Raw genomic sequence first — 27,034 nt, 5'->3', positions numbered from 1 at the left:
GCTGTAAGAAACAGGCGTAGATGGAAATATGCAGACTGAGTGATACTATTAATATGGACTTCATATTTTAAGGTACTATTGTGAATATCTCCTAAACTCTTAACCTGAGAGGAAGAAGAAATTAAAGAATTATCTGTAGTCAAATATGGTCCAATTGGGTCAAAACAGTTTTAGTTTGTACCAGAAGAATCTCCACTATTTAATGTGAAAAGGTTAGCAGACAACCATGATTTAACTTCTTGCAAGCAGTCGGAGAGGACACGGGGTAGAACAATGGAGTTGGGCTTAGTAGAGACAGATAAAGCTGGGTATCTTTTACATGACTTTCCCCATTTACCTCCTTCACATTTAGCATTCGCTGTATTTTACATTTTTAAGCTTTTTTTATTATTAAGAATTCCTTTTGTGAACTTGATGCCTCCACTAGCTAGCTCCGATGTTTGACACGACACGGTGGTAAAGTGAGTCATGTCGCTTACTTATCTCCCTGCTCAGTCAATGCTCCCTGTTACTGGTTATTTCATCCATAATAAAATACTGAAAGGATTTCTGGGTTTCATCCTTGCACTTTCCAGATGATGCCTATTTGTATGGGTTCAGGGAGTAATGTTAAAGTAAAGTCATTAGTAATGCGAGTCATTTTTCCAGGAAGTAATAAGTAAAGTAATCCTGTTATAATCTGAGAGGCAGCCATTAGTAATTTGTAACAGATTACATTGTTCTTGTTGTTATTAACTTATCTGGCTGATGCCTTTATTCAAGGCGACTTGAAACATTTCAGATACCATTGCTTCCATTTCTTTTGTTTTTCCAGTTGAACGCCGGCAGGTGAAGTGACTTGCTAATGGTCACACATTGTTAGTAGCAGGGTTTGAAGCCTGTAGCTTTTGCCTTTACATCCCACTGCCTGCCTTGGAGCGACTGCTCATAATTTCAAAAGGGGGTCTCTTACTGCAGTCACAAGCTGTTTATTGTGAGATATAATGTAGACATATGTAGACCTGACCATCACACCTACAGTAACATCCCATTCCAAAACCCTGAGCATTAATATGGAGTTTGCCTCCTATAACAGTTTCCAGTTTTCCTTCCACAAGATTTTGGGAATTTGTACCCATTCAGTCAAAAGAGCTTTTATGAGGTCAGCTACTGATGTTGGGCAAGCTCACAGTTGGTGTTCCAGTTCCTTCAAAAGGTGTTCAGTAAGTTTGAGGTCAGGACCACTTGAGTTCCTCCATGTCTTTATGGACCTGGCTTTGTACACTGAGGCATAGATGGGCCTTTACGAACTGTTGTAAATAAGTATGAAGCGCACAATTCTCCTAAATGTGTGTGTATGCTGAAGCATTAAAAGGATGCTTCACTGAAGCCAAAGAGCTGAGCCTAAACCATAAAAGGCTGCCCCAAGGCCTTTTATCATACCACCAAACTTTAGTGTAAGTACTCTGCAGTCCAGAAGATGGTATTCTCCTGACATCTGCCAAACCTAGATTCGTCTGTCAGAGTACCAGATAGTGAAGTGTAGTTCATCACACCAGAGAGTTTCCACTGCTCCATAATCTAATGGCAGTGGACTTTACCCCACACCAATCGACACTTGGCATTGCACATAGTAATCTGAGGCTTGTTTACAGCTGCTTGGCCATGGAAATCCACCTTTTGAAGTTCTTGATTCTCCGCTCAGTTCTTGCTTCCAGAGGCAGTTTGGAACTCTACCTTGAGTCATACCACAGAGGACAGGTGATTTGTTTCACTATTCAGCGGCCCCACCGTTACACAATTTGGACAACATGTGCACTAGATCCTTTTTTAAGTTAGTGTAAAATGAATTATTTTAGTAATGTAATTATGTTCATATAGGTTTTTTTGTACATGAGGTAACATTTGGAAGTTATTTTGTGGCAATGAAGTAGTAGTTTGGTTTGTGAGACTTCATAAGTGAATAAGACTCATAGCAGATAATGAAAATGCAGTAACAGAACTGGTACTCTGCATCTTTTAATTTGCGCATTGATTGTTCAGGTTGTGTCTTTAATGATACGCTCACTTTTTAAATATCAAAAATAGTTGCTTAGTTCTAAATTTACCCTCTAGATGAACAACAGAGAAGTAAATTAAATTCCAGGGATGTAAAGAAGTGTCTTCATACAAGGATATATACCCTTTTATTCAGAGCTGGGGAAGCACTTTTTCCTCACTCCCCACAGCACAGCACAGCACCAAAGTATACAAGACACAGTCCCTTCCGTCTCCCTTGGGTCACTCTTAGTCCTTCCACCTCCACTCCCTCTCTGGCAAGCATCGTCTTCCTCCTCCCTACTCTGGCTCCCCGATTGGAGTGAAGCAGCTCCTTTTACACAGCTCCTGGGAGTTCTCCAGGTAGCTCATCAGCATTACTTGGAATCACTCCCAGGTGTGATGGAAGTTCAATGTAGGGCTCTGCAGCTCTCCCTGGCAGCCCTCACAGAACCCAACAGGACTGTACCAAACTCCAACTCCCAGTATGTCCTGCGGGTCTCCGTGGTGCCACAGCTGACCAGGAGGGCTGCCCTGTGGTGTCCTGGGAAAGGTAGTATCCTATGGCATCCCGCCTGGGTAATGGCTGTGTCCGCCCTTCTCAATAAATATATATATATAGAGAGATATATAGAGATTTTGATATACAGTATACTGTAGATAGATACAGTGCATCTGGAAAGTATTCACAGCACATCACTTTTTCCACATTTTGTTATGTTACAGCCTTATTCCAAAATGGATTAAATTCATTTTTTTCCTCAGAGTTCTACACACAACACCCCATAATGACAACATGAAAAAAGTTTACTTGATGTTTTTGCAAATTTATTAAAATAAAAAAACTGAGAAATCCCATGTACATAAGTATTCACAGCCTTTGCTCAATACTTTGTCGATGCACCTTTGGCAGCAATTACAGCCTCAGGTCTTTTTGAATATGATGCCACAAACTTGGCACACCTATCCTTGGCCAGTTTCGCCCATTCCTCTTTGCAGCACCTCTCAAGCTCCATCAGGTTGGATGGGAAGCGTTGGTGCACAGCCATTTTAAGATCTCTCCAGAGATGTTCAATCAGATTCAAGTCTGGGCTCTGGCTGGGCCACTCAAGGACATTCACAGAGTTGTCTTGAAGCCACTCCTTTGATATCTTGGCTGTGTGCTTAGGGTCGTTGTCCTGCTGAAAGATGAACCGTCGCCCCAGTCTGAGGTCAAGAGCGTTCTGGAGCAGGTTTTCATCCAGGATGTCTCTGTACATTGCTACAGTCATCTTTCCCTTTATCCTGACTAGTCTCCCAGTTCCTGCTACTGAAAAACATCCACACAGCCTGATGCTGCCACCACCATGCTTCACTGTAGGGATAGTATTGGCCTGGTGATGAGCGGTGCCTGGTTTCCTCCAAACGTGACGCCTGGCATTCACACCAAAGAGTTCAATCTTTGTCTCATCAGACCAGAGAATTTTCTTTCTCATGGTATGAGAGTCCTTCAGGTGCCTTTTGGCAAACTCCAGGCGGGCTGCCATGTGCCTTTTACTAAGGAGTGGCTTCCGTCTGGCTACTCTACCATACAGGCCTGATTGGTGGATTGCTGATGAGATGGTTGTCCTTCTGGAAGGTTCTCCTCTCTCCACAGAGGACCTCTGGAGCTCTGACAGAGTGACCATCGGGTTCTTGGGCCTTAGTCAGGGAGGTGACCTTCTCCCCCGATCGCTCAGTTTAGATGGCCGGCCAGCTCTAGGAAGAGTCCTGGTGGTTTCAAACTTCATCTACTTACAGATGATGGAGGCCACTGTGCTCATTGGGACCTTCAAAGCAGCAGAAATTTTTCTGTAACCTTCCCCAGATTTGTGCCTCGAGACAATCCTGTCTCGGAGGTCTACAGACAATTCCTTTGACTTCATGCTTGGTTTGTGCTCTGACATGGACTGTCAACTGTGGGACCTTATATAGACAGGTGTGTGCCTTTCCAAATCATGTCCAATCAATTGAATTTACCACAGGTGGACTCCAATGAAGCTGCAGAAACATCTCAAGGATGATCAGGGGAAACAGGATGCACCTGAGCTCAATTTTGAGCTTCATGGCAAAGGCTGTGAATACTTATGTACATGTGCTTTCTCAATTTTTTTTTTTTTTAATAAATTTGCAAAAACCTCAAGTAAACTTTATTCACGTTGTCATTATGGGGTGTTGTGTGTAGAATTCTGAGGAACAAAATGAATTTAATCCATTTTGGAATAAGGCTGTAACATAACAAAATGTGGAAAAAGTGATGCGCTGTGAATACTTTCTGGATGCACTGTATATATAGATATATTATAATATGAAGTTTACATTTTACCTATGGAGTTTACAAAAAATTACCATTTAGCACGAAATTAGAACATGCCAGTTTCATATTAACACGTTTTTTTTGTTCCCCATGGTGGATGTTCATTCACCTTTTAGTAAATAATTCTGCAAAACATGATTGACATTAAATATTTTATTTTTCACAAAAGGAATTGACTGGACATTTTTTTTAAGTTGGTGTTTCACCATCATAGAGCACAAAAGATTACATTTTTCCAGAACACAGCCAACAATTCTCCTAATCTCCACCAACAACCAGAAATAAAAACGTCGGCATACAATACTTGTCGAAGTCGTAAAAACATATCAGAAAATAATATTGTAATATGATAAACGGAAGTGACATTTCTTTGCCGCGCATGCGTTGTTCAAATCAGGTTTCCGAGACAGGCCTCATTCTGTTTAATAGTCTGGAATGGCATACTGGCTGATGAAGAAACTGGGAGGTGGGGTGTATGTATTAAATACCTATCTTACTGGATACGTTTCTTACAATAATAGGCACTACGCATGACAAGATTTTTTGGTTTGGTTGCTAGATGTGTCTTCTTTGAGCTTCGTTGAGCTTTGCTCCTTTCACTTTGTTTATGCAGGCAGGCATCATCTGCCACATTTTTCTGTGTCCTTGCTGTCAGCGCTGTGTCGAAAAGGTACTGCAGTGCATTGTTAGAATGTCCCACTCACTAGAGCATTATTACAACAAATATAAAAAAAAACGTGTCGGCTAGTTTTCTTTTTTCTACTATGTCAGCAAATTTCAGTTGAATCTGTGAAGGAATTTTAGAGATATTGGGGTATTTAGTTTTTCTATTGTGGGCTTTTTTTTTTTTAACCCCAAATATTAATATATCAAAATGTTCTTTCTTAGTGGATACCTACTGCCCTAGATGTACCATCCTGCCAAATTTTAGCTGTTTAGATAAATGGGAAATAGTATTTATGTTGATGAATGATTGAATCTGTGAGCTTTGCATTATATATGTCCTATATAGACAGGTGAAAAGTTCTTTTGTTTTTTCAGTACATTGAGTTACCCACTAGGGGGCAGCATTTCTTGATGCATCTGAAGTTGCCACTGCACAGCAGCTCGATCGACCCTCTTTGCACACAATTTCAAGTAGCCCAGGTGAGAGTAAGCATTTGAACAGTGCCTTTGAACCCTGGGGTTTTGGGATATGCCCCTCTGTGCCCGTAGCCTGCAGTCTCTGTACTATTAGACTTAGATGACTAGGAGGTGGTGTCCCTGTCAGCATCCGAAGCATGTGCCCATTCAGCAGCATGAATGATGCCCCACAGTGCACAATGTGCAGAATTTACGGTGTGAGCCCTCCTTCACTTTCATAAATGCTGCCCCTTGAGTGTTTGCACCCCTTCATTTACATGAACACCACCCCTCTGTGTACATACTGAATACTTTACAGAGCACACATTTTTAACTTTCCTAAATTTTGTTTTGGTTCTGGTGCCCTTGCGGCAGCTGCCCGTGTCACCCAAACTTGAATCCAGCAGTTCATATAGGTGCCTGGCTTTCAAACCAATACCTGGTTTTTACATGTCATCTTTGCAGTATGAAAAATATTTTCTAACCTGGCAGAGTTGTAAGGAGCCAGTGCCCATTCCGGCTCCGCAAATCTACAAACACTGCTAGTGCTCAGGTCAAGGTTCAAAGTGAGAGGCAGCAGCCATAACACTGCACCACCAGTTCTGGGGCCACTGCTGTTTTTAATATATAAATGATGAGTATAAATGATTTGGGTAGGAATACAGTATACGAAACAAGCTGGTTAAGTGCGCAGATGATACCAAGCTTGGTGAAATGGCAGATAATTGAAAATCCTTGATTCATTACAAGAGGACTTGGACAGCATTCAGACTTGGGCAGGTTTGTGACAGATGAAATTTAGTGTCAGTAAATGTAAAGTATTACACATAGGAAGTAAAAATGTGAGCTCTGAATACAGAATGGGAGGTCTGAAAATCGAGAGTACACCTTATGAGAAGGGTTTAGGAGTCATAGTGGACTTGACACTATCAACGGCCAGACAGTGCTCAGAAGCCATTAAGAAGGCTAACAGAGTGCCAGGTTATATAGCGCCTTGATGTGTGGAGTACAAGTCACAGGAGGTTCTGCTCAAGCTTTATAACACACTGGAGAGGCCTCATCTGGAGTCCTGTGTGCAGGTTTTGGTCTCCAGGCTACAAAAAGGACATAGCAGCACTAGAGAAGGTCCAGAGAAGAGCGACTAGGCTGATTCCAGGGCTACAGGGGATGAATTATGGGGAAAGATTAAAAGAGCTGAGCCTTTACAGTTTAAGACAAAGGAGATTAAGAGGAGACCTGACTGAAGTGTTTAAAATTATGAAAGGAATTAGTCCAGTGGATCAAAACTGTGACTTTAAAATGAGTTCATCAAGAACACAGGGACACAGTTGGAAACTTGCTAAGGGTAAATTTCACACAAACATTAGGAAGTTTTTGGCACAAAGAGAACCACAAACACATAGAATAAGCGACCAAGTAGTGTGGTATACAGTAGGACTTTAGGGACTTTCAAAACTTGACTTGACATCATTTTAGAAGAATTAAGTGCATTGGACTGGCAAGTTTTGTTGAGCTGAATGGCTTCTTCTTGTTTAAATCTTTCTAATGTCCTAATACTTCCCTGCATTATGGCATAAAATTGGTAAAGAGAAGGCAAAAACTCAAGCAAAAAGTCACTGACATTTGCCTTACACACCCTAAAAATGTGTGCATCAGTGTGTGTGTGTGTGAGTGTGCGCCTACACGTGCCTTTTGAAATTGCTAGAGCTTTTCTTCCTTGAAGACAGCAAGATGATAATGGATCCCTGAGGCAAAAGTTTCCAGCTGTCTCATTTACATATCTTAATTTGCATATAAATGGAAATGCTGCTATTTTGAAATGATGATAATCTGCTTAAATAATTATTTACAGACAGTAGATCACTGAAGGAACCCAATCCTTTAAGAGTAAGATAAAGAGGCACAAATTGACTAAGTGAGCGGCTCAAGGATAATTCACCCTCTATTCTTTACTATTTAGTGACATTCATGCAGGCACAAATAGAAAAGTGGAAAGATCTAATCACCAGTGTCGCTCGTGGAGATGGCACATGTAGTGCTTAAAATATTTAACCTCCTTACCCTACCCCAAGATAAATGCATTCAAGTCAGTTTTTCCATTGGCAAAAATATTTTAATGGTGCAATAAAAATTTATACAAAGCTAAAAATCTCTCCTTTCTGTAATTCACTCTGGCGGCAGAAGTTCCAGCTTTAAATCCAGACTTCTTGGCTTTATTCTCAGTATCGATCAAAGTTCCAAATGAATTAAGCATCTAGAATAAAAAGTCCTGCAGTACCTGGCATTCCCTCCCATTTTTGTTTTATTGTTAGAATTTTATTTTTTGCTATGGTTTCCTTTTGCCCTTAGAAATACCTTTCAATGCCCACAAGCACTATGTGGTCATGAGTTGAAGGACAGGAGTGAACACAAATTCCCTTGTACTCTGTATACATGGCAATAAAGACCCGTTACCCCTTGCAGTCCTGTTGGTGGCGCTACAGGAATTGCAAAGTTTCAGTCATTTCTTTCACTTTCATTTATTGACTTGTTTTTCTCACTCTGACTCAATAAGTTGTTTTTCTTAAATTAATCCAATGATTATTTTTCCCAGTTTAATTGAGTGAGTACTTTCTCTCATTTTATTTTAATGATTAGCTTTTCCAATTTAATCAATTGGCTAGTTTTTCTCACTTTAATTAAATGAGTAATTTGTCCCTCTTTAGTCCACTGAATCATTTTCCACTTGTAGTCCTCTGTGTAACTTTTCTCATTTTGATTCAGTGACTGCAGTGACTAGTTTTTCTCACTTTAATTAAGCAAGATTTTTTTCTCTCCTTAATTCACTGAATGGGTTTGCTCATTTTATTTGAATGACAATTTTTTTACATTTAATCAACTGAGAAGCTTTCCTTCAATTAAATGAGTAAATTCTTTTGTTTCTAGTCCACAGAATGGCTTGACTCATTTTTAAGTGCCTTGAGAATGGGAAAGGTGCTATATAAATAGAACTTCTTCTTCTTCTTCTTCACTAGTTTTCCAATTTAATCAATTGAATAGTTTGTCTGTCTTTAACCCATTGGCTAGTTTTCCTCTCTTAATCTGTTAACTCTTTTCAGTTTGGTGCTGTGACTACAGTGACACGTTTTTCTCTCTTTTTCAATTTTTTTAATCCACTGAATGGTTTTACTCATTTCAATAACTAATTTTCCATTTGGCCAGTTGAGTACTTTTTCTCATTTCAATTAAAAAGGTTTTTTTTTTTCTCCATTTAATCCAATAAATGGGGTTACTCATTTTATTTTGATGACTAGTTTTCCCATTTAATGAACGGAGTATTTTTTCTCAGTTTAACCCACTGAGCGGTTTTTCACTTTTACGTACTTCTGAGCACCTCTTCTCTTTTTGATTCAGAGAGTAGTTTTTTTTCTCTAAGTAGTTTTTCCACACTTTTCCACTTTAATCCAGCGAGCTGTTTTCTTCAATTTATTTATTTCAATGAGTAGCTTTTCTCATTTTAATTCACCAATACACTAATTTCTCTCACTTTGAACCAATCAGTAATTATTCACATTTTAATTCCATGATTAGTTTCCCACTTAGATCAATTGTAGTTTTATTTTTTTTTTTATAACTTGCCCCCTGCTCGCTTTGCTTGATTACCCCCCCGCCTGCGCTATGCGTCAACCACTTTATGTCTCTGCAACTCGCATTGTGGAGAGGGGGGCTGAACGCACCCCAAGGAGACACAATCGCTCCTCCGACACTCCCTCTTAAACGGTGATACAATGGGAAACACACAGTTTTTTTTTTAACCTCCTCTTTGCTCGATCAGCTGCTGGCTTGATGATACTGCTGCTACCATGTAATATGCATCTCGCACAGCACACTTATGTCATATCTCCTATGTCCATATATTCAATCTCTTTTCGCTTTTACCTTTTCATCAATATCGCATTGAATTTTGATTCTGTGTTTGGAATTACATCGTGACAATGCAACGTATAACTGCCCGTAAGTGAATATTGTTTCTTTCTCTCTACAAGAAATGTGTCTGACATAACCATGCAGGACTTTTCCAAATCTCTTTGTGTAAGCTCTTGTCATCTAACAGGACATGAAAGTGTCTCTGAGACAATCATGTCATGTCTCCTTCCAAGATTTTTTTTTTTTTTTTATAATAGTGAGATTTACTTAGTAAGCTAATCTCATTTTAACCACTGAATTATAATTTTTTTAACTGTAATTCAGTTCTTCTTCTTCTTTCGGCTGCTTCCGCTAAGGGTTGCCACGGTGGATCATCTTCTTCCATACCTTTCTGCCCTCTGCATCTTGTTCTGTTATACCCATCACCTGCATGTCCTCTCTCACCACATCCATAAACCTTCTCTTAGGCCTTCCTCTTTTCCTCTTCTCTAACAGCTCTATCCTTAGCATCCTTCTCCCAATATACCCAGCATCTCTCCTCTGCCCATGTTGAAACAACGCAATCTCGCCTCTCTGACTCCCAACCATCCAACTTGAGCTGACCCTCTATGTACTCATTTCTAATCCTATCCATCCTCATCACACCCAATGCAAATCTTAACATCTTTAACTCTGCCACCTCCAGCTCTGTCTCCTGCTTTCTGATCAGTGCCACCGTCTCCAACCCATATAACATAGCTGGTCTCACTACCACCCTGTAGACCTTCCCTTTCACTCTTGCTGATATCCGTCTGTCACAAATCACTCCCGACACTCTTCTCCACCCATTCCACCCTGCCTGCACTCTCTTTTTCACTTCTCTTCCACAATCCCCATTACTCTGTACTGTTGATCCCAAGTATTTAAACTTGTCCATCTTCGCCAACTCTACTCGTTGCATCCTCACCATTCCACTGACCTCCCTCTCATTTACACACATGTATTCTGTCTTGTTCCTACTGACCTTCATTCCTCTCCTCTCTAGAGAATATCTCCACCTCTCCAGGGTCTCCTCAACCTGCTCCCTGCTATCGCTACAGATCACAATGTCATCAGCAAACATCATAGTCCACAGGGACTCCTGTCTAACCTCGTCTGTCAACCTGTCCATCACCATTGCAAATAAGAAAGGGCTCAGAGCCGATCCCTGATGTAATCCCACCTCCATGTTGAATTTATCCGTCACTCCTACCGCAGACCTCACCACAGTCACACTCCCTCGTACATATCCTGTACAACTCTTATGTACTTCTCTGCCTCTCCCGACTTCCTCATACAATACCACAGCTCCTCTAGAGGCACCCTGTCATGTGCTTTCACCAGGTCCACAAAAATGCAATGCAACTCCTTCTGGCCTTCTCTAAACTTCTCCATCAACATCCTCAGAGCAAACATTGCATCTGTGGTGCTCTTTCTTGGCATGAAACCATACTGCTGCTCACTAATCATCACCTCACTTCTTAACCTAGCTTCTACCACTCTTTCCCATAACTTCATGCTGTGGCTCATCAATTTTATTCCACTGTAGTTACTGCAGTCCTGCACATCCCCCATATTCTTAAATATCGGCACTAGTACACTCCTTCTCCTCTTCTCAGGCATCCTCTCACTTTCCAAGATTCCATTAAACAATCTGGTTAAAAACTCCATCTTCCATCTCTCCTAAACACCTCCATACTTCCACAGGTATATGTGACGTTGCGGGTTCTGCTCCATGCTCCCATCTTCTGTTCGGGAGCATGGAGCAGAACCCACATCGACACATTTGGTGGCAGTAGTGGGATTAGCTAGCAGTGGGGACATAAGAGGAGGCAGAGCAGCAAGCGGGATTGGTGCCAGCTTTTTATGAACCCACGTACCCAAGCTGGAGGAGGACATTTTTAAAGGACAGAGCTTTTTATTGACATTGATTTATTGCTGGTTTTTCTTTTTCTTTTAAAGTTCTTCTTTTAATGTCCTGTTTTTATGAAGGGGGCTTGGGTTGGTTTTATTGTGGGGTTATTTGTTTTAGTGCTTTAATTGGTTTTAGTGCAGTGTAAGGTGGCCGAGCTGTGGACCTGGGCTCCAGTTGCACAGGGTTGGCAACGGCATGGAGCCTTCCCGTGCAACTGGAGTCTTATGAGGGGTGGAATGTGGTATAGCAGGTCCACAGCTCTCTCAGCAAAGGCCAGTTTTTAAATGAATAATCACCGTGCGAGGGGCGTAGCAAGGGGCTGAAGCGTTTTCCAGGTGGATTCGTGTTGCGGGCGTTTCTCACCTAAGTGCACAGGTGAGGGACGGTCCGCAGCATAATTGTTCCCGGGAGCTGTTGATTTGCACAGCTGCCACGTCCATTTTATAGAGAAGCCTGAGACGGTTAGGGAGAGAACAAGAAAAGGAACAGAAGAAGAGAAAGAAAAGAGAAGGAAACGGAGGTTGCAGGAGGAAGCAGCGAGGGAGCGAGCGGGAGAGCGAGTGTGAACAGGCTCGCGGCAGCTATACAGACAGCCTGGGTGTTTGGCCGTCACCCGGGGGAGTAGTAGATGTGGTCGCTTACCGTTGATATTACTTCGGAGAATGGGAGTGACTGGAAGGTGGGAGACTCTCTGTGTGAGGCCGCGGAAGGCAGCGGGAGTCGGGACTTGGGACGTGGTGTCCCCAGCATGAGAGCCTTGGCCGTTGGGTAGTCCCAAGTCACTGTCAGGGGGAGCCGACTGAAGCCAAGGATCGGTAGGACGACTGACAGTAGTAGAATCAGGCACAGAGAAGGTCAGCTGCGGAGAGAGCGCCTCGCCTGTTGCAGGGCCCGCATGGGAGAAGCAGATGAGACGCTAGTTTAAAAGAAGCACCGGGCTTGTCATTGGTTTTTTAAAAGACTGCTTCCTGCATTGCGTTTTAACCTCATTGTCTTTTAAAGGATTGATTTTTCTATGATTTTTAACCTCCACAATAACATTAGTTTTATGTTGGATTATTTATTTATTGAACTGTGGACACCTGCACTATTGCACTTTGTTTTTGTTGATTGGCTGTGAATAAAAGCACTTTGCACTTTTTACATCATCCCCTTGCTGTGTTGTTGCCTCACTGTCTAGCTCATCTCGGTAACATTATCGACAGTGTTGGGTTCAAGGGCTCCTGAACAGAAGATGGGAGCATGGAGCAGAACCCGCACTGTCACAGTATGTCATCTGGACCAACGGCCTTTCCCTTCTTCATCCTCTTCATCGCTGTCCTTGCTAATCCGTTGCACTTCCTGATTCTCTGTCTCCACATCATCCAACCTCTTCTCTCTCCCGTTCTCTTCATTCATTAGCCTCTCAAAGTACTCTTTCCATCTACTCAACACACTCTCCTTGCTTGTGAGTACATTTCCATCTTTATCCTTTATCATCCTAACCTGCTGCACATCTTTCCCAGCTCGGTCCCTCTGTTTAGCCCACTGGTCCATTTCTCCCTCCTTCGTGTCCAACCTCTCATACAACTCATCATACACCTTTTCTTTAGCCTTCGCCACCTCTCTCTTCACCTTGTACCTTATCTCCTTGTACTCTTGTCTACTTTCTGCATCTCTCTGACTATCCCACTTCTTCTTTGCCATCCTCTTCCTCTGTATACTCTTATGTATATCCTCATTCCACCACCAGGTTTCCTTTTCCTCCTTCCTCTGTCCAGATGTCACACCAAGCACCCTTCTTGCTGTCACCCTTACTACATCTGCTGTAGTTTCCCAGCTGTCTGGTAACTCTTCACTACTACCCAGTGCCTGTCTCACCTTCTCCCTAAACTCAATCTTGCAGTCTTCCTTTTTCAACTTTCACCATTTGATCCTTGGCTCTGCCCTCATTCTCTTCCTCTTCTTGATCTCCAATGTCGTTATACAGACCACCATCCTATGCTACTTAACTACACTTTCCCCTGCCACCACTTTGCAGTCTTCAGTCTCCTTCAGATCAGCTCTTCTGCATAGGATGTAATTAATCTACCTGTGGGCATCTTCCTCCACTCTTCAATGTAACCCTATGTTCCTCCCTCTTCATAAAATATGTATATTCACCACAGCCATGTTCATCCTTTTGGCAAAATCCTTAACTGTAATTCACTAATACTATAAATATTTGTGTATTTTCTTTTCTTCTAGTATCACATTTTTGCATTTATTGTTTGTAATAGATAGATAGATAGATAGATAAATGACAGTTAATATCTGGTTCCTTTTGGTTGTGGAATTTACTTTCTCTTTTCAAGTTTGAATTTTGCATAATGCCTCTTTGATCTACTTAACAGACTATTTTTTTCCTCATTGTTTCTTATTTTAACTCACCTTTTCACGTTAATTTGAACACTTGATTAGTAAATCATACAATATTTCAGGGCTCTTTGAACCTGCCCATAACTAGTTTGTAGTTGTCTCTCCTACTGCACCAGGTATCTTTTCTCACTTTAGTTTGTTGATTGATTGATTAGTTTTCTCAGTTTAATTCAATGAGTGATTTTGTATCGCTTTTATTCATGGAGAAGTTTTCTGAGCAGCTTTTCTTCTTTTATTCAGTCAGTAGCTTTTTTCACTTTCATCCAGTGAGGATTTTTTCACTGTAATTGAACAGTACTTTTTCTCATTTTTATTTCGATAACTAGTTTTTCTGATTTTAATCATTTGACAGCTTTTTCTCAGTTTGATTTCAAAACTATTTTTTCTCACTTTAATCCAAAAGTTAGATTCTTCCACTTTTCTCCAATGAGCACCTATCCCAGTTTAATGTACCAATTAGCTTTTCTTGGGTTGACTCAGTATGTAGTTTTTCTCACTTTGATCCAATGAGAAATTCTCTTCAATCATTTGTTGTGAGAAAAGGGTGACCAGTAGTTGAGATGAGAGGCTAAAGTTGTAGTCAAGGCTGTGCTGAGGTCAAAACCAGAAAAGTTAAAAAAAGGATTGAAGTGGTAAAAACAAAAGGCAAGAATCAAAACCTGGGGCAAAACGTAAGGCCTCCTTTGATTAAGAGTAAACTGCTGCTAAGAAAGAAATGCAGCACATCACCATGTTTATACTTGAATCCCTGTTGGCATGGCTTGTGAGACAGTGAACAGGAATGTGACAACACACAGCCTCCATGACATCAAGTCAACAAAACCAGATGGTAGTGAGAGACAGCACCCTGAAAACAGAAGTAAAAGTCAAAAATGAAACCTCCATGTATAAAAGCCCCAAACAAGACAAAAGCATACCTACTGTATGAAGGTAGTTTAATGCTACATTCTCAAGTTGACCCAATATTTCATTTTTCTCACTTTGACCCAGAGAGTAATTTTTCTTCCTGAAATCCAACAAGAAGGTTTCTTCCCATTTAAGTAAAATGAGTAGGTTTTCTGTTTTTAACTCAAGGATTAATTTTTCAGCTTGTAATCAATACATAGTTTTTCTCATTTTAATTCCATGACTATTCCATTCCATTTCAGTCTATTGAATATTTTTTTCACTTTCTTTTAATGAGTAAATTCCTTTTTTATTTTCACTTTATTGTGATGTGTGTTTTTGTTTTTTTTTTTTTTTTTATTTTAATCCACTGAATAGTTACAATTTTTCAAATGACACAATGCAAATTTCTTAGTCTTTTGTGATTGTAGAAAGTACTCTGTTTTTTTCATGGAGAGAATACTGTATCTGTACAAAAATTTATTATAGACGAGTTCAGTTGTGTGGAATTTTTGTATTATACAAGCACACATTCAGCATTGTATATTGTTACTATCTATACATATAAAAGGCAAAGCCCATACTGACTCATCAATAATTCTCCCACTTCCATATACAGTCATATGAAAAAGTTTGGGAACCCCTCTCAGCCTGCATAATAATTGACTCTCCTTTTAACAAAAAAGAACAGTGTATTGTCTTTCATTTCCTAGGAACATCGGAGTACTGGGGTGATCTCAAAAGATCTGAAAACAAAGATTGTTCAGTCTCATGGTTTAGAGGAAGGCTACAAAAAGCTATCTTAGAGGTTTAAACTGTCAGTTTCAACTGTAAGGAATGGAATCAGGAAATGGAAGGCCACAGGCACAGTTGCTGTTAAACCCAGCAGGTCTGGCAGGCCAAGAAAAATACAGGAGCGGCAGATGAGCAGGATTGTGAGAATGGTGACAGACAACCCACAGATCACCTCCAAAGACCTGCAAGAACATCTTGCTGCAGATGGTTTATTTGTACATCGTTCTACAATTCAGCTTAATTTAAACAAAGCACATCTGTATGACAGGGTGATGAGAAAGAAGCCCTTTCTGCACTCACGCCACAAACAGTCACTTGTTGTATGCCAATGCTCATTTAGACAAGCCAGATTCATTTTGGAACAAAGTGCTTTGGACTGATGAGACAAAAATTGTGTTGTTTGGTCAGAACAAAAAGCGCTTTGCATGGTGGAAGAAGAACACCGCATTCCAAGAAAAACACCTGCTACCTACTGTCAAATTTGGTGGAGTTTCCATCATGCTGTGGGGCTGTGTGGCTAGTTCAGGGACTGGGGCCCTTGTTAAAGTCAAGGGTCAGATGAATTCAACCCAATATCAACAAATTCTTCAGGATAATGTTCAAGCATCAGTCACAAAGTTGAAGTTACGCAGGGCTTGGATATTCCAACAAGACAATGACCCAAAACACAGTTCAAAATCTACAAAGGCATTCGTATAGAGGGAGAAGTACATTGTTCTGGAATGGCCATCACAGTCCCCTGAATTGAATATCATCGAAAATCTATTGGATGATTTGAAGCAGGCTATCCATGCTCAGCAGCCATCAAATTGAACTGAACTGGAGAGATTTTGTATGAAGAATGGTCACAAATATCTCCATCCAGAATCCAGGCACTCGTCAAAGGCTATAGCAGGACAGCGTCTAGAGGCTGTTAGATTTACAAAAGGAGGCTCAACTAATTATTGATGTCATATCTCTGTTGGGGTGCCCACATTTATGCACCGGTCTAATTTTGTTATGATGCATATTACATATTTTCTGTTAATCCAATAAACTGAATGTCATTGCTGAAATACTACTGTTTCCATAAGGCATGTCATATATTAAAAGGAAGTTGCTACTTTGAAAGCTCAGCCAATGACAAACAAAAATCCAAAGAATTAAGAGGGGTTCCCAAACTTTTTCATATGACTATAGATGGGAAGCTGAAATTTTGCGTGCTCGTTCCTTGCAGAGTACTTGCAATAGGTCATGAAACATACCTAACTTTTGTAACACCCAAGGTGGGGGGGTTTGGGGGGGGGGGCGTGACGAGTGTACCCCTTAAACTGTAGATATAGATGGGGAAACCCGTCCTCACTATTTCTGTGACCTCCAATATACGTAGGAAGCCCATATGTCCCATGCTCATCCTTTACACTGTACTTACAAACATTAAGTATGTTTCATTTCACACTGTGCCCCGTAACGAACTTTTGAAAATAACGTCTTCTTTTTGGCAGTTCTCACCATTATGCCGTAAGGAATTTTCGAAACTGACCTCACCTTTTGGCGGTTTCATTCCTTATTTCCGTTAACAGAGGATTTATTTAATGGCAGAGACAAACAAAGGGCTGTCCCCGGTCCCCCTTCCTTTTTCCGCACGGCCACTGTCCATGCATCTACCACATGGTTGGCTCCCTGCCTATATACATTAACGACATCCCGCGCTCATGTGCCTCCTCACTCACTTCCTTACTTTCCTCAGCTGTTCATCGTGCGCACTGCTCCCTTCTTCTTTACTCCACCGCTTCAAGTCTGTTATTGTTCGCCTTCCTTCACGTCTTCCTACTGGTGACTCCTGCCTTTTCGTTACAATCATCAAATTCACTCTCTATACTAAAATAAGCCTATGACAATTACATTGACAATCATGTTACGTTATTTTTAAAATGTTTCCTTTTCTTTTTCATAACTTCTTTAACACACTACTTCCCCACTTGCGAAGCGCAGGTATTTTGCTTGTATTGTATATAATATTATAGTGTAGTTTGTCTCGTGTGCATGTTTTGGATAGGAGATGCATTGCTTTGTGTAAGGGGGACTTTTAGAGAATATGGTGGACCTGAGTGGGCTTGTGCCTAGTGGGTGTGTTCTCTGTGTGTAAAGTGTGTCTAAGCACAGTTTATCTATTGCATGAGTGGGAAGATTATTGTGGGTAATTAGTATGTCGGCTGCATTTTAGTTCAGAACTACAGTGGGTTTTGATTATGAATATCTCTTATACTTTGCACCATTCAGCTTTATCACTGGCCTGTGCTCCCAGTTTGGTGCCATTCCTGTCCGCATTGCCTCCTGCTGTCCTGTATGGGCACTGTGCCCCAAATCCCCAGTGATGTGGTCTGCTGGTCACTCCTTTCATTGTTCTCCTCTCTCTGTCTCTTTTTCACACACAGGGAAGGAGGCCGTCATGAACAAACTGCGCCAGAGCCTGCGAAGGAAGAAGCCGTCCTATGTGCCCGAGGCTAGCCGACCACACCAGTGGCAGGCAGATGAGGAGGCTGTGCGAAAGGGCAAATGCAACTTCCCTGTACGGGTAAGGCCATCTGTCTACTCAAGTGCCCATTAGCATGCGCTATATGGTCTGGGGGACCTGGGGCCCCATTTATAAAATTTTGGCAAGGAGTAGAGGGTGAAAATATGTGTACAGTACATCAAAAAACAGGAAAATTCATACACCCAATAAAAAAATTCTTATTTACATGCACATTTGTACACATTTTACCTTTATAAATCATAGTCATCTTGTAAATGTGCATAGGTATCTCGAACAGGCCATATATAGACAATGCTAATGAACCTCATACATATGCAGTCTCAATGCTGTAGATCTTCATTGGCTGGTAGAGCAGCCCGTCCCACCTGATGCATCGAGACCCTGCCACCAGCATGTGAGGAGTCCTGTGGTGTGATCCACGCGATATTGAAATGAGTGGTTGGAGAAAAGCATGGGGTGCCAGTATCTGAGTGTGTAGCGGCTGTCACCTGGCAAATGTGATGACATGACTGCTGTTACAATGAATAGTGTAGGCCATATGAAACACTGAGGGCTCAGTAACTTTCCTTACCACAAGCCAGCCATTACATATAGCAGCACCTTGAGCAAGTTGTGCAATGAACGCTACTTTGTCTCAAATTAAATGAATCCCAGGTTGCCCCAGGGCACTGAGCCATGACGTTTATCAGTCTCATCTTGGGATCACAAATGACTCGTGTGTTAAAGGAAGTTTAACAACAGCTGCATCATTCTTCCAAGTCGCCCTTAAGTTCCCGATTACCTTAGGAAAACCAAACAGCTCTCGGAAGCCAAAGTCAACTCATAAGCCAGTTATCATAATGAGCAAAGTAAAACCTGCCGGTCCCTAAAAGCTCGTTCCCTTCATATATGACCATTTGCATAGTTTACAAGCAGAGCCAAACCGGCCATGTTGTGTCAAACCATTAGGCTCAGAATAGGCTTTAGGCCATGAGATTTGGAGCTTTCTGTACACAGTGAGTGACTTGTGTCTGTTTTTACTGTGCTTTGGTTTATAATCCTGACAACTGACCACAAGTAGCTGATATAAACTGATGGAACAACAAAAATGTTTTCAGTCCAAATATGCGTATTGACCCTCTATGTCCTATTTATCACTTTTGAGGTTTAATATGTTTGTCATGTCAACACAAATTCTAATAATGACTTGGTAATATGAATTATTGTATGTGCAAGACGTCAAGTAGCTGGTTTGACTGCATTGTCCTACTTGTTCAAAGTTGTCATTTTCTACTTTCTCCAAAATGATGTGTACAGGTGGTTCAGAGCTGCCTTTAATAATATGCAACTTTTCTCGCTAAGGTTTCTTTTATAATTCCATAATTTTGGGTGGAAAGCTGCATACAAACATTTTGGGCCTCATTTTATGTGTTTCCAAATTTTATAAATTTGACCCCTGACACGCTGGAGTCTGCTGCTTTTCATTCTGGCTGAGCTCTCCGTCACTTAATGGAGCCGAAGTCTTCTTTGCATTGAACTACCTAAAGAGACACTGGGGGCACCTGGCAAAGATTGTACCATCTGAAAAAAGATGCTAAAATTTGCCTGATTTATCACTGGTCAAATTGCTGCTCACTTTGACATGGGCATCCTCCCATGGAGACTCTACAAGATGGCCTCCTTCAGAGATACACAAGGAGAACACTTAAAGCTCAGCAACCAACTTCCACTTCTAGCTCAGGAAAGGGTGCCCCCTAGGGGGGAGCTCAGATTTAAGAATTGAAAAGGGATAGGGTCACTTGTGGTGGGTGTGATCCTGTCACATGTGAGGAGGTTGAGCCTGCTAATGCACACTTGAAATGAAGAGAGCAGGAGGGCTGCTCTCCATCGATAAATATAAAGAGAAGATGAAAGGAATGCAGCACTCTGAGGGGGTGGTGCGGTGAGAGCTGTTGGCCACACGGGCGCTGCTCTCCTCCTTTCTGGGAAATCAGTTATCCACCTGGTGCCTTTGAAGTTGCTTTCATCTCTCAGCGTTCACCTAATTAGACCACTTGGTGGTGCCGCCCCATCCAGCCCGCTCCTCAATCATCTAAATTTGAAAGGATTCCAAACTGAACATACAAATGAGGCTGATGGCACAGTTAGGACTCTCTTTGGGCCAACATCTTTCACAGTCCGCGCCATCATAAAAAATAGGAAAGCAGTACTTACTACACGTCAGGGTGACAGTGGTTAGAGCTGCTGTCTCATGGCTCCATACTCCTGGATTTGAACTGCTGCCAATGTGAGGTGCAAGGAGTGGCACTATATAAATATCTGACTAATATCCTGTACCATCTTTCATATCTGTGTTTCATAGTCTATATAATCTTTTCTAAAAAGGCTCTCCTATCCTTCTTATGTAGCTCTACTTTTCTATCTATCTTTTGTGACAGCAGATGGCGATATACCAGTGCTTAACCTGACACAGACAGACACAGGAGGCACACTTATAAAAACACAAATGTTTTATTTTATTTTATTTTTTATCACTCATGTGGAATGTCTTCCCTGTTCCCACGAGCACACAACACAGTCCCCAAAGCACATCACGATTCTTTCTCCTCTTCTCTCTATCTCCACCACTCCTCTCTGGCAAGCTTTGTCCACTACCACTCGACTCTGACTCCCGGAATAGTGTCTGCTGGTCCCTTAAATAGGTCACCCGGAAGTGCTCCTGGTGCTTGTTGACCTGCTTCCGGCAGCATTTCCAGGTGTGGTGGAAGAACTGCCCACACAGGCTGAGGAATAATTGCAGATGGCACCCCCAGATCCGAACAGGGCTGTAACAATCCCCAGTTCCCATGAAGCCCTGCGGTAGTCCGAGGTACCACTACCATCCAGGGGGGCTGCCATCTAGCGTTCCGGGGGAGGCAAGGTGTCTGTATGTCTGTCTATTAGTCTGTTTCCCGGGGTGCCTTTATTTCTGTCAGAATTGGTCAAGAAGATGCAGCCCTCTGGGTATTGTTCCCATTATGCACCCTGCTGGACGGCTCCTCTCTCTCACTCGCTGTCTGCCACTCACCAGCTGTTACTTTTGGCCCGCTTCTTGTCACTTTTCAGTTTCGTAATCTTGCTGCTCTTTCCAGGGAATTCAGTGAGCCAAGTAGAACGCGGATGCACAAAGTGCTCCATTTTGTGTAATCACAAGATTCTGCTGTGGCTGGTATTTGGCTATGACTGGGGGTGAGACGAGTTAATCATGGCTGGTGTTGTTCTTTTAATCCTGAAGCCAACCTTAAAATGGTGGTCACTCAACTCCATCCTGACCCTGTTCATCCCGTATCCCCATTACTGGAGTTAAGTGTACATGAGCCTTTAATTTAGCTCACAAGTGCCTTTCCAGTACATTAAAGAGTCCTGCAGTGAATCAGTTCCCATTATTCTTTCATGCATTTATTCATTTTATTAATTTATCTCAGGAAGCCTTAAGTGTCTCAGTAAGATCAGGTGTAATGCATAGACTAAGCCAGAGTGGGAGGCCAGTTCATCATAATGCACATTCATGCACTGATCAATGCAGTACTGCAGTATCCCATAATATTCACATCTTTAGGATGATGTCAGAATCATACAACTCCACGTACATACTGACTGGGCTGAAAACTGGACCAGGTCCTTAGAGCTGCAAGACACTTATGGACCAGCTGTGCCACAAGTCTTTATTTATTGGGTAAAGAGTCTGAAGTCATTACCACTAGGTGTTGTGATAACAATAATAATTAATAATAATAACTCGTTACATTTATATAGAGCTTTTGTAACTAATCTAAGAGCTTTACATAGACAGTGGGGGGCCACTTCAACCACCATCAATGTGCACTACCCACCTGGATGATGCAAAGGCAGTCATTTTTGTGCCAGTGTGCCCAACACATGTTAGCTATTGGGTGGTGAAGTGGTGAAAGAGATAGTTAGCCAATTAGAGATGGGGGATCATTAGGTGGCCTGAATGAACAAGGCCATGATAGGCAATTTAGCTATGACATTGGGGTACACCCTCATCTTTTCTAAGGATGCCCAGGGATTGTTTATGACCACGGGGAGTCTGAACCTCAGTTTTACGCCTCATCTGAAGAACAGCTTCATTTTTACAGCACAGTGTCCCCTTCACTGCACTGGGGCATTGAAATCCATATACAGATGACAAGGTAAGCGCCCTCTTCTGGCCACACCAGCTCCTCTTCCAGTAGTGACCCAAGCTTTTCCTAGACTGTCTCCCATCCAAGAACTGGTCAGGTCCAAAGATGCTTATCTATTCCAAAGTACAGGTGGTATGACTGCTGGTCAATAGGGGACAGCAGCTGTTTGGCACAGTATAGCTCTAGGAGGTCTTTTCTATCAAAATAGAGGACCCTCTATATGACATTCTACTTTAGCTCAAGGCTGGATGAGTTCTGCTGCCCTGCACTGAATTTCTTGCAGCTTACTTGAGGTCACCAATGCTGTATAACAATTTACTGGTCACTAGTTTGATTTATCCAGGCCCCAAAGGAAGATGTCATGTATTTTTTCTGCCCACAAGTCCTTAGCTAGCATTTGCACTCACACATGCACAGCATTCAAAGGAAAGCCTCCCTTGACTACTCACTTTGACCCCCTGTACGCTTCAGAAGTTAGGAGTCAGGGCACTTGTTCAACCACTTGAAAATGTTTAATTGCTTCAAGAATGTCCTTTTGTTTTCCCTCTCATTTCTGTTGTACTATTCTGCTTGTTGGCTTTGGGCTACCTAGCACACCACATCCAGTTCCCCCCACCCAAGCCCCACACCTGTTGATCAGTCACCTCCCATAATCTGAGCCCACTTTGACTGGAACATCACTTGTGAATCCTTTAAATTCCCCAGTGGTTGCTAATCCCAGGGAGAGGGGGTTCAGGGTTTTCCTCCTTAGTGCTGACATCTGCTGGTGGAAATGTAAGTGACACTTTTTGAATTTCATTCTTTTCCTTCTTCTTTTCATTACAGTACTTGGGCCATGTTGAGGTGGATGAGTCTCGAGGGATGCACGTCTGCGAAGAGGCTGTTAAGAAACTCAAAACTGTAAGTGTATATGTATGTATGTATGTGTAGAGGTAGATGAGGTGTGGTCACAGTGATTGAGGTCTTTCAAGATCACATGCCTGCCCCTCAATGCTTATCATCCTAGTAGCACCCTGAATAGCAGGGAGACACGTGTTACCATAGACTACTCCTATACATATGAGCACCATATTTAAAGGGCACTCCCTATAGAAGGTGCTACAATTACTGAGCACTTGCACACTTGATTATCCATGCAATTATCTAAGCATCCAATCATGTGGCAGAAACACAGTGCATAAAATCAAACAGATGAAGGTCAGGAGATTCAGTTCATGTTCATGTCAAACACCAGAATGGGGAAAAATGTAATCTTAGTGATTTCGACTGTGATGTGATTGTTGGTGCCAGACTGGCTCATTTGAGTATTTCTGTATCTGCTGATCTCTTGGGGTTTTCATGCACAACCGTCTCTAGAATTTACTCAGAATGGTGGAAAAAAAAAAAAAAAAAACATCCAGTAAGTGACAGTTCTGTGGAGATAAACCACTTGTGGATGAGAAAGGTCAGAGGAGAATGGCCAGACTGGTTCAAGCTGACAGAAAGGCTACGGTAACAGATAACTGCTCTGTACAACTGTGGGGACTAAAAAAGATCTTCTGAATGCACAACGCATCAAACCTTGAAGTGGACAGGCTATAACAGCAGGAGACTACGATGGGTTCCAATCCTGTCTGCCAAGAACAGAAAGCTGAGGCTGCAGTGGGCACAAGCCGACCAAAACTAGACAGCTGAAGACTGCAGAAATGTAACTTGGTTACTGATGAATCTTGATTCTTGCTGAGACACACAGATTGTAGGGTCAGAATTTGGCACTAATAGCATGAACCCATGCACCCAACCTGAGGTGCCAGCAGTCAAGGCTGGTGGTGGTGGTGCAATGTTGTGAGCAATGTTTTCTTGGCACACTTTGGTCTCGTTTATACAAATCAATCATCACTTAAATGCCACGGCCTATCTGAGTACTGTTGCTGACCATGTGCATCACTTGATGGCCACAATCTATCCCTCTTCTAATGGCTACTTCCAGCATGACAATGTACCATGTCACAAAGCAAAAGTCAGCTCAATCTGGCTTCATGAACATGACAATGAGTTCAGTGTTCTTCAATGGCCTTCCCAGTTACTGAGTCTGAATCCAATAGAATACCTTTGGTATGCAGTAAAATAAGAGATTCACTGCATGAATGTGCAGAAATTGTGTGATGTAATCATGTAAACATGGACTAGAATCTCAAAGGAATGTTTCCAACGACTTGTGAAATTAATGCCACAAACAACTGAGAGCAAAATGGGGCCCACCCAATCTCTTCGTATATAATACGCTACCATGGCTGTCCGTTTGTCTGTCCAGGATTTTAAGTCACCTGTAGCTCACAAACCATGTGAACTTTTGACCTGAAATTTGGTACACAAAGACGTGACGTCTACTGTCCGCTTTTGGGGTGACGATTGACCTCCAAGGTTATTCCTCTTCCTATTTTTATTTTATTGTAGAATCAACTCTCGGCAATGGCCAGCAGGGCGTACGGGCAGTTCATGTGTACGAGTGCCATTCTCATTCACTACCACCTTCACTGTCACTTCCCCTACCTCTTCATATCTTAAATCATTCTTGAGACAGATTGAAGAATTAAGTGCCAGCTTAAGTGAAAAATTAAGGAAAATGTACTAAGTAATTGCAACACAAACACAGACTTAATCACTTTTAATGCGAAAAGATGCAGACGAAAGAAGAGAAGAAGCGGGCCACTTGGGTGGAGAAAAGAAGAGCTGCTCAAGAAGCAGCAAGCGCATCAGCCTCTGAGCAAACGAATGCTAAACATACAGAGAAAGAGGATGAATACTATGAATGCTCAAGTCAAGTGTATTGCAGTGCGCCATTACTGGTATACTGTATATACAGTGCATCCGGAAAGTATTCACAGCGCATCACTTTTTCGACATTTTGTTATGTTGCAGCCTTATTCCAAAATGGATTAAATTCATTTTTTTCCTCAGAATTCTACACACAACACCCCATAATGACAACATGAAAAAAGTTTACTTGAGATTTTTGCAAATTTAGTAAAAATAAAAAAATTGAGAAAGCACATGTACATAAGTATTCACAGCCTTTGCCATGAAGCTCAAAATTGAGCTCAGGTGCATCCTCTTTCCCCTGATCATCCTTGAGATGTTTCTGCAGCTTCATTGGAGTCCACCTGTGGTAAATTCAGTTGATTGGACATGATTTGGAAAGGCACACACCTGTCTATAGAAGGTCCCACAGTTGACAGTTCATGTCAGAGCACAAACCAAGCATGAAGTCAAAGGAATTGTCTGTAGACCTCCGAGACAGGATTGTCTCGAGGCACACATCTGGGGAAGGTTACAGAAAAAATTCTTCTGCTTTGAAGGTCTCAATGAACACAGTGGCCTCCATCATCCGTAGGAATGGTCAAGTCAAGTGTATTCACTGCACGTTATCTGGCAGTTCGGCCGTTACTGATACAAATATACTAGTAGTGTTTATCTGTTATATAGGGCCTTCACTTCTACCTGTCTCTGTGTGTCTGACTATAATATAGTGCATTTTCTATCTATCTATCTATCTATCTATCTATCTATCTATCTATCTATCTATCTATCTATCTATCTATCTATCTATCTATCTATCTATCTAATTGTGCCTTTCCTGTCTAATTATCCATCAGTTAATTCGTGAATGAGCACAAAGAAAAAACACTTCATAGAGTGACACTTGATCCATATTTACAAATGACCCCATTGTTGTCCTCAAAAATGTGCCTTACATCCGGTACACACAATTTCTGTTGCTTCACGTAACATTGCTGTGTCAGACAAATCCATGCGTATTAAAGAGTTTTTCACATTAAGCCGGCACTTGCTCGTCTTGCTTTTCTGCTTTCACTCCCCTTCTTTTCTCTTTATTCTCTCCTTTTGTGTGCCTGCCTCTCCCCCGCTCTCTTTTCCTCTTGTCTGCCCCTTTTGTTCCTGTCTGCCTTTTCTTGCTTTCCTTTATCCCCTCTTAATGTCTGCTTTCTGTGTTTTAAGGTTTCCAAGCAAGCGCAGCAGGAAGTCGCTTGTTCTCCAAAGCCTTCCCTATTATTACTCCTCTTCTTTCATCTTAATCTGGAACAGGCTTGGTTAAAAAAAAAAAAAAAACGAGGTGCTACGAGTTCAGATACAGGATTTATTGGTTTTTGGCTGCTTTCATTATCTGCATTGGGTCAAAACCCTTTACAAAAGGAAATTAACTTATTTTATATAGCTCCTTATCTAATAGACAAAGTAACAAAGCCCTTAAAAGATAAGACTGTCTGTCTTTATTTTATATATGTCTTTTCCGGGCAGCACAGTGGCACGCACAGTGCTTAGCTTCACTGTCTCATTAGTCTTGGGTTCAAAATCTGTTTCCCGTCTTTCTCTGTGCAGAGTTTGCATGTTCTTCTTGTGTCTTTGTGTGTTTCTCTATCACATTCCCAAAGGCCAGCAGACTAGGGTAACCAGGGGAGTGCAGAAGATGAATGGGCATGCTATGTGGGGTTTGCTTTTTGAATTTGTGTCCAGTGGTGCCCTCAGTAATTCTGAACTGGAATGAAAGAATCTGAGTATGCTACAATCTGAACTCTTTTAATAGCATCCCTGTATTTGACCATAAAGTGACACCTGCTAACCACCCTCCATTTAAACATGTTGGTCATGTCAGTCCACCATCTCTGTTGAATTAACCTTGCCCTCCCATTCTTCCTTAACAGCTGTGCCCCTCAGCCAGGAGTCCATTTTGTAACACCTTAAACCATCACAGTTTATACCACTGCTACTTCAGCTCCACCATGCAGTGTGGCCCTGAGTGAACCCCTCATTTCCAGATCACAAAGATGGGGGTGCTGGGTTAGTGACCCTTGTGATGGGCTGGGGTCCCGTCTAGGGTTGACTTCTACCTTTCTGCCAGGATAGACATGACCCTGAACTGGATTAAGCACTCTCAGTGAGCTATTTATAAGGCATTATCTGCCTGG

At 41.8% G+C, this 27,034-nt stretch overlaps 1 protein-coding gene across 1 annotated transcript in view; it reads left to right on the top strand.

Annotated features, from left to right (window-relative positions):
- numbl (NUMB like endocytic adaptor protein) overlaps positions 1–27,034 on the top strand; it is a 164,914-nt gene that overhangs the window by 83,119 nt on the left and 54,761 nt on the right. Inside the window, exons 2-3 of the mRNA XM_051934093.1 lie at positions 17,807–17,946; positions 22,896–22,970. Coding sequence (XP_051790053.1) covers positions 17,821–17,946; positions 22,896–22,970 — 201 coding nt within the window. The 5' untranslated portion in view covers positions 17,807–17,820. The remainder of the gene's footprint in view (positions 1–17,806; positions 17,947–22,895; positions 22,971–27,034) is intronic.

The sequence above is a fragment of the Erpetoichthys calabaricus genome, chromosome 1 (genome assembly GCF_900747795.2).
Source record: "Erpetoichthys calabaricus chromosome 1, fErpCal1.3, whole genome shotgun sequence".
In the NCBI taxonomy this organism is placed as follows: Eukaryota; Metazoa; Chordata; class Cladistia; order Polypteriformes; family Polypteridae; genus Erpetoichthys; species Erpetoichthys calabaricus.
This window is presented reverse-complemented; position numbering and strand designations above follow the sequence as displayed.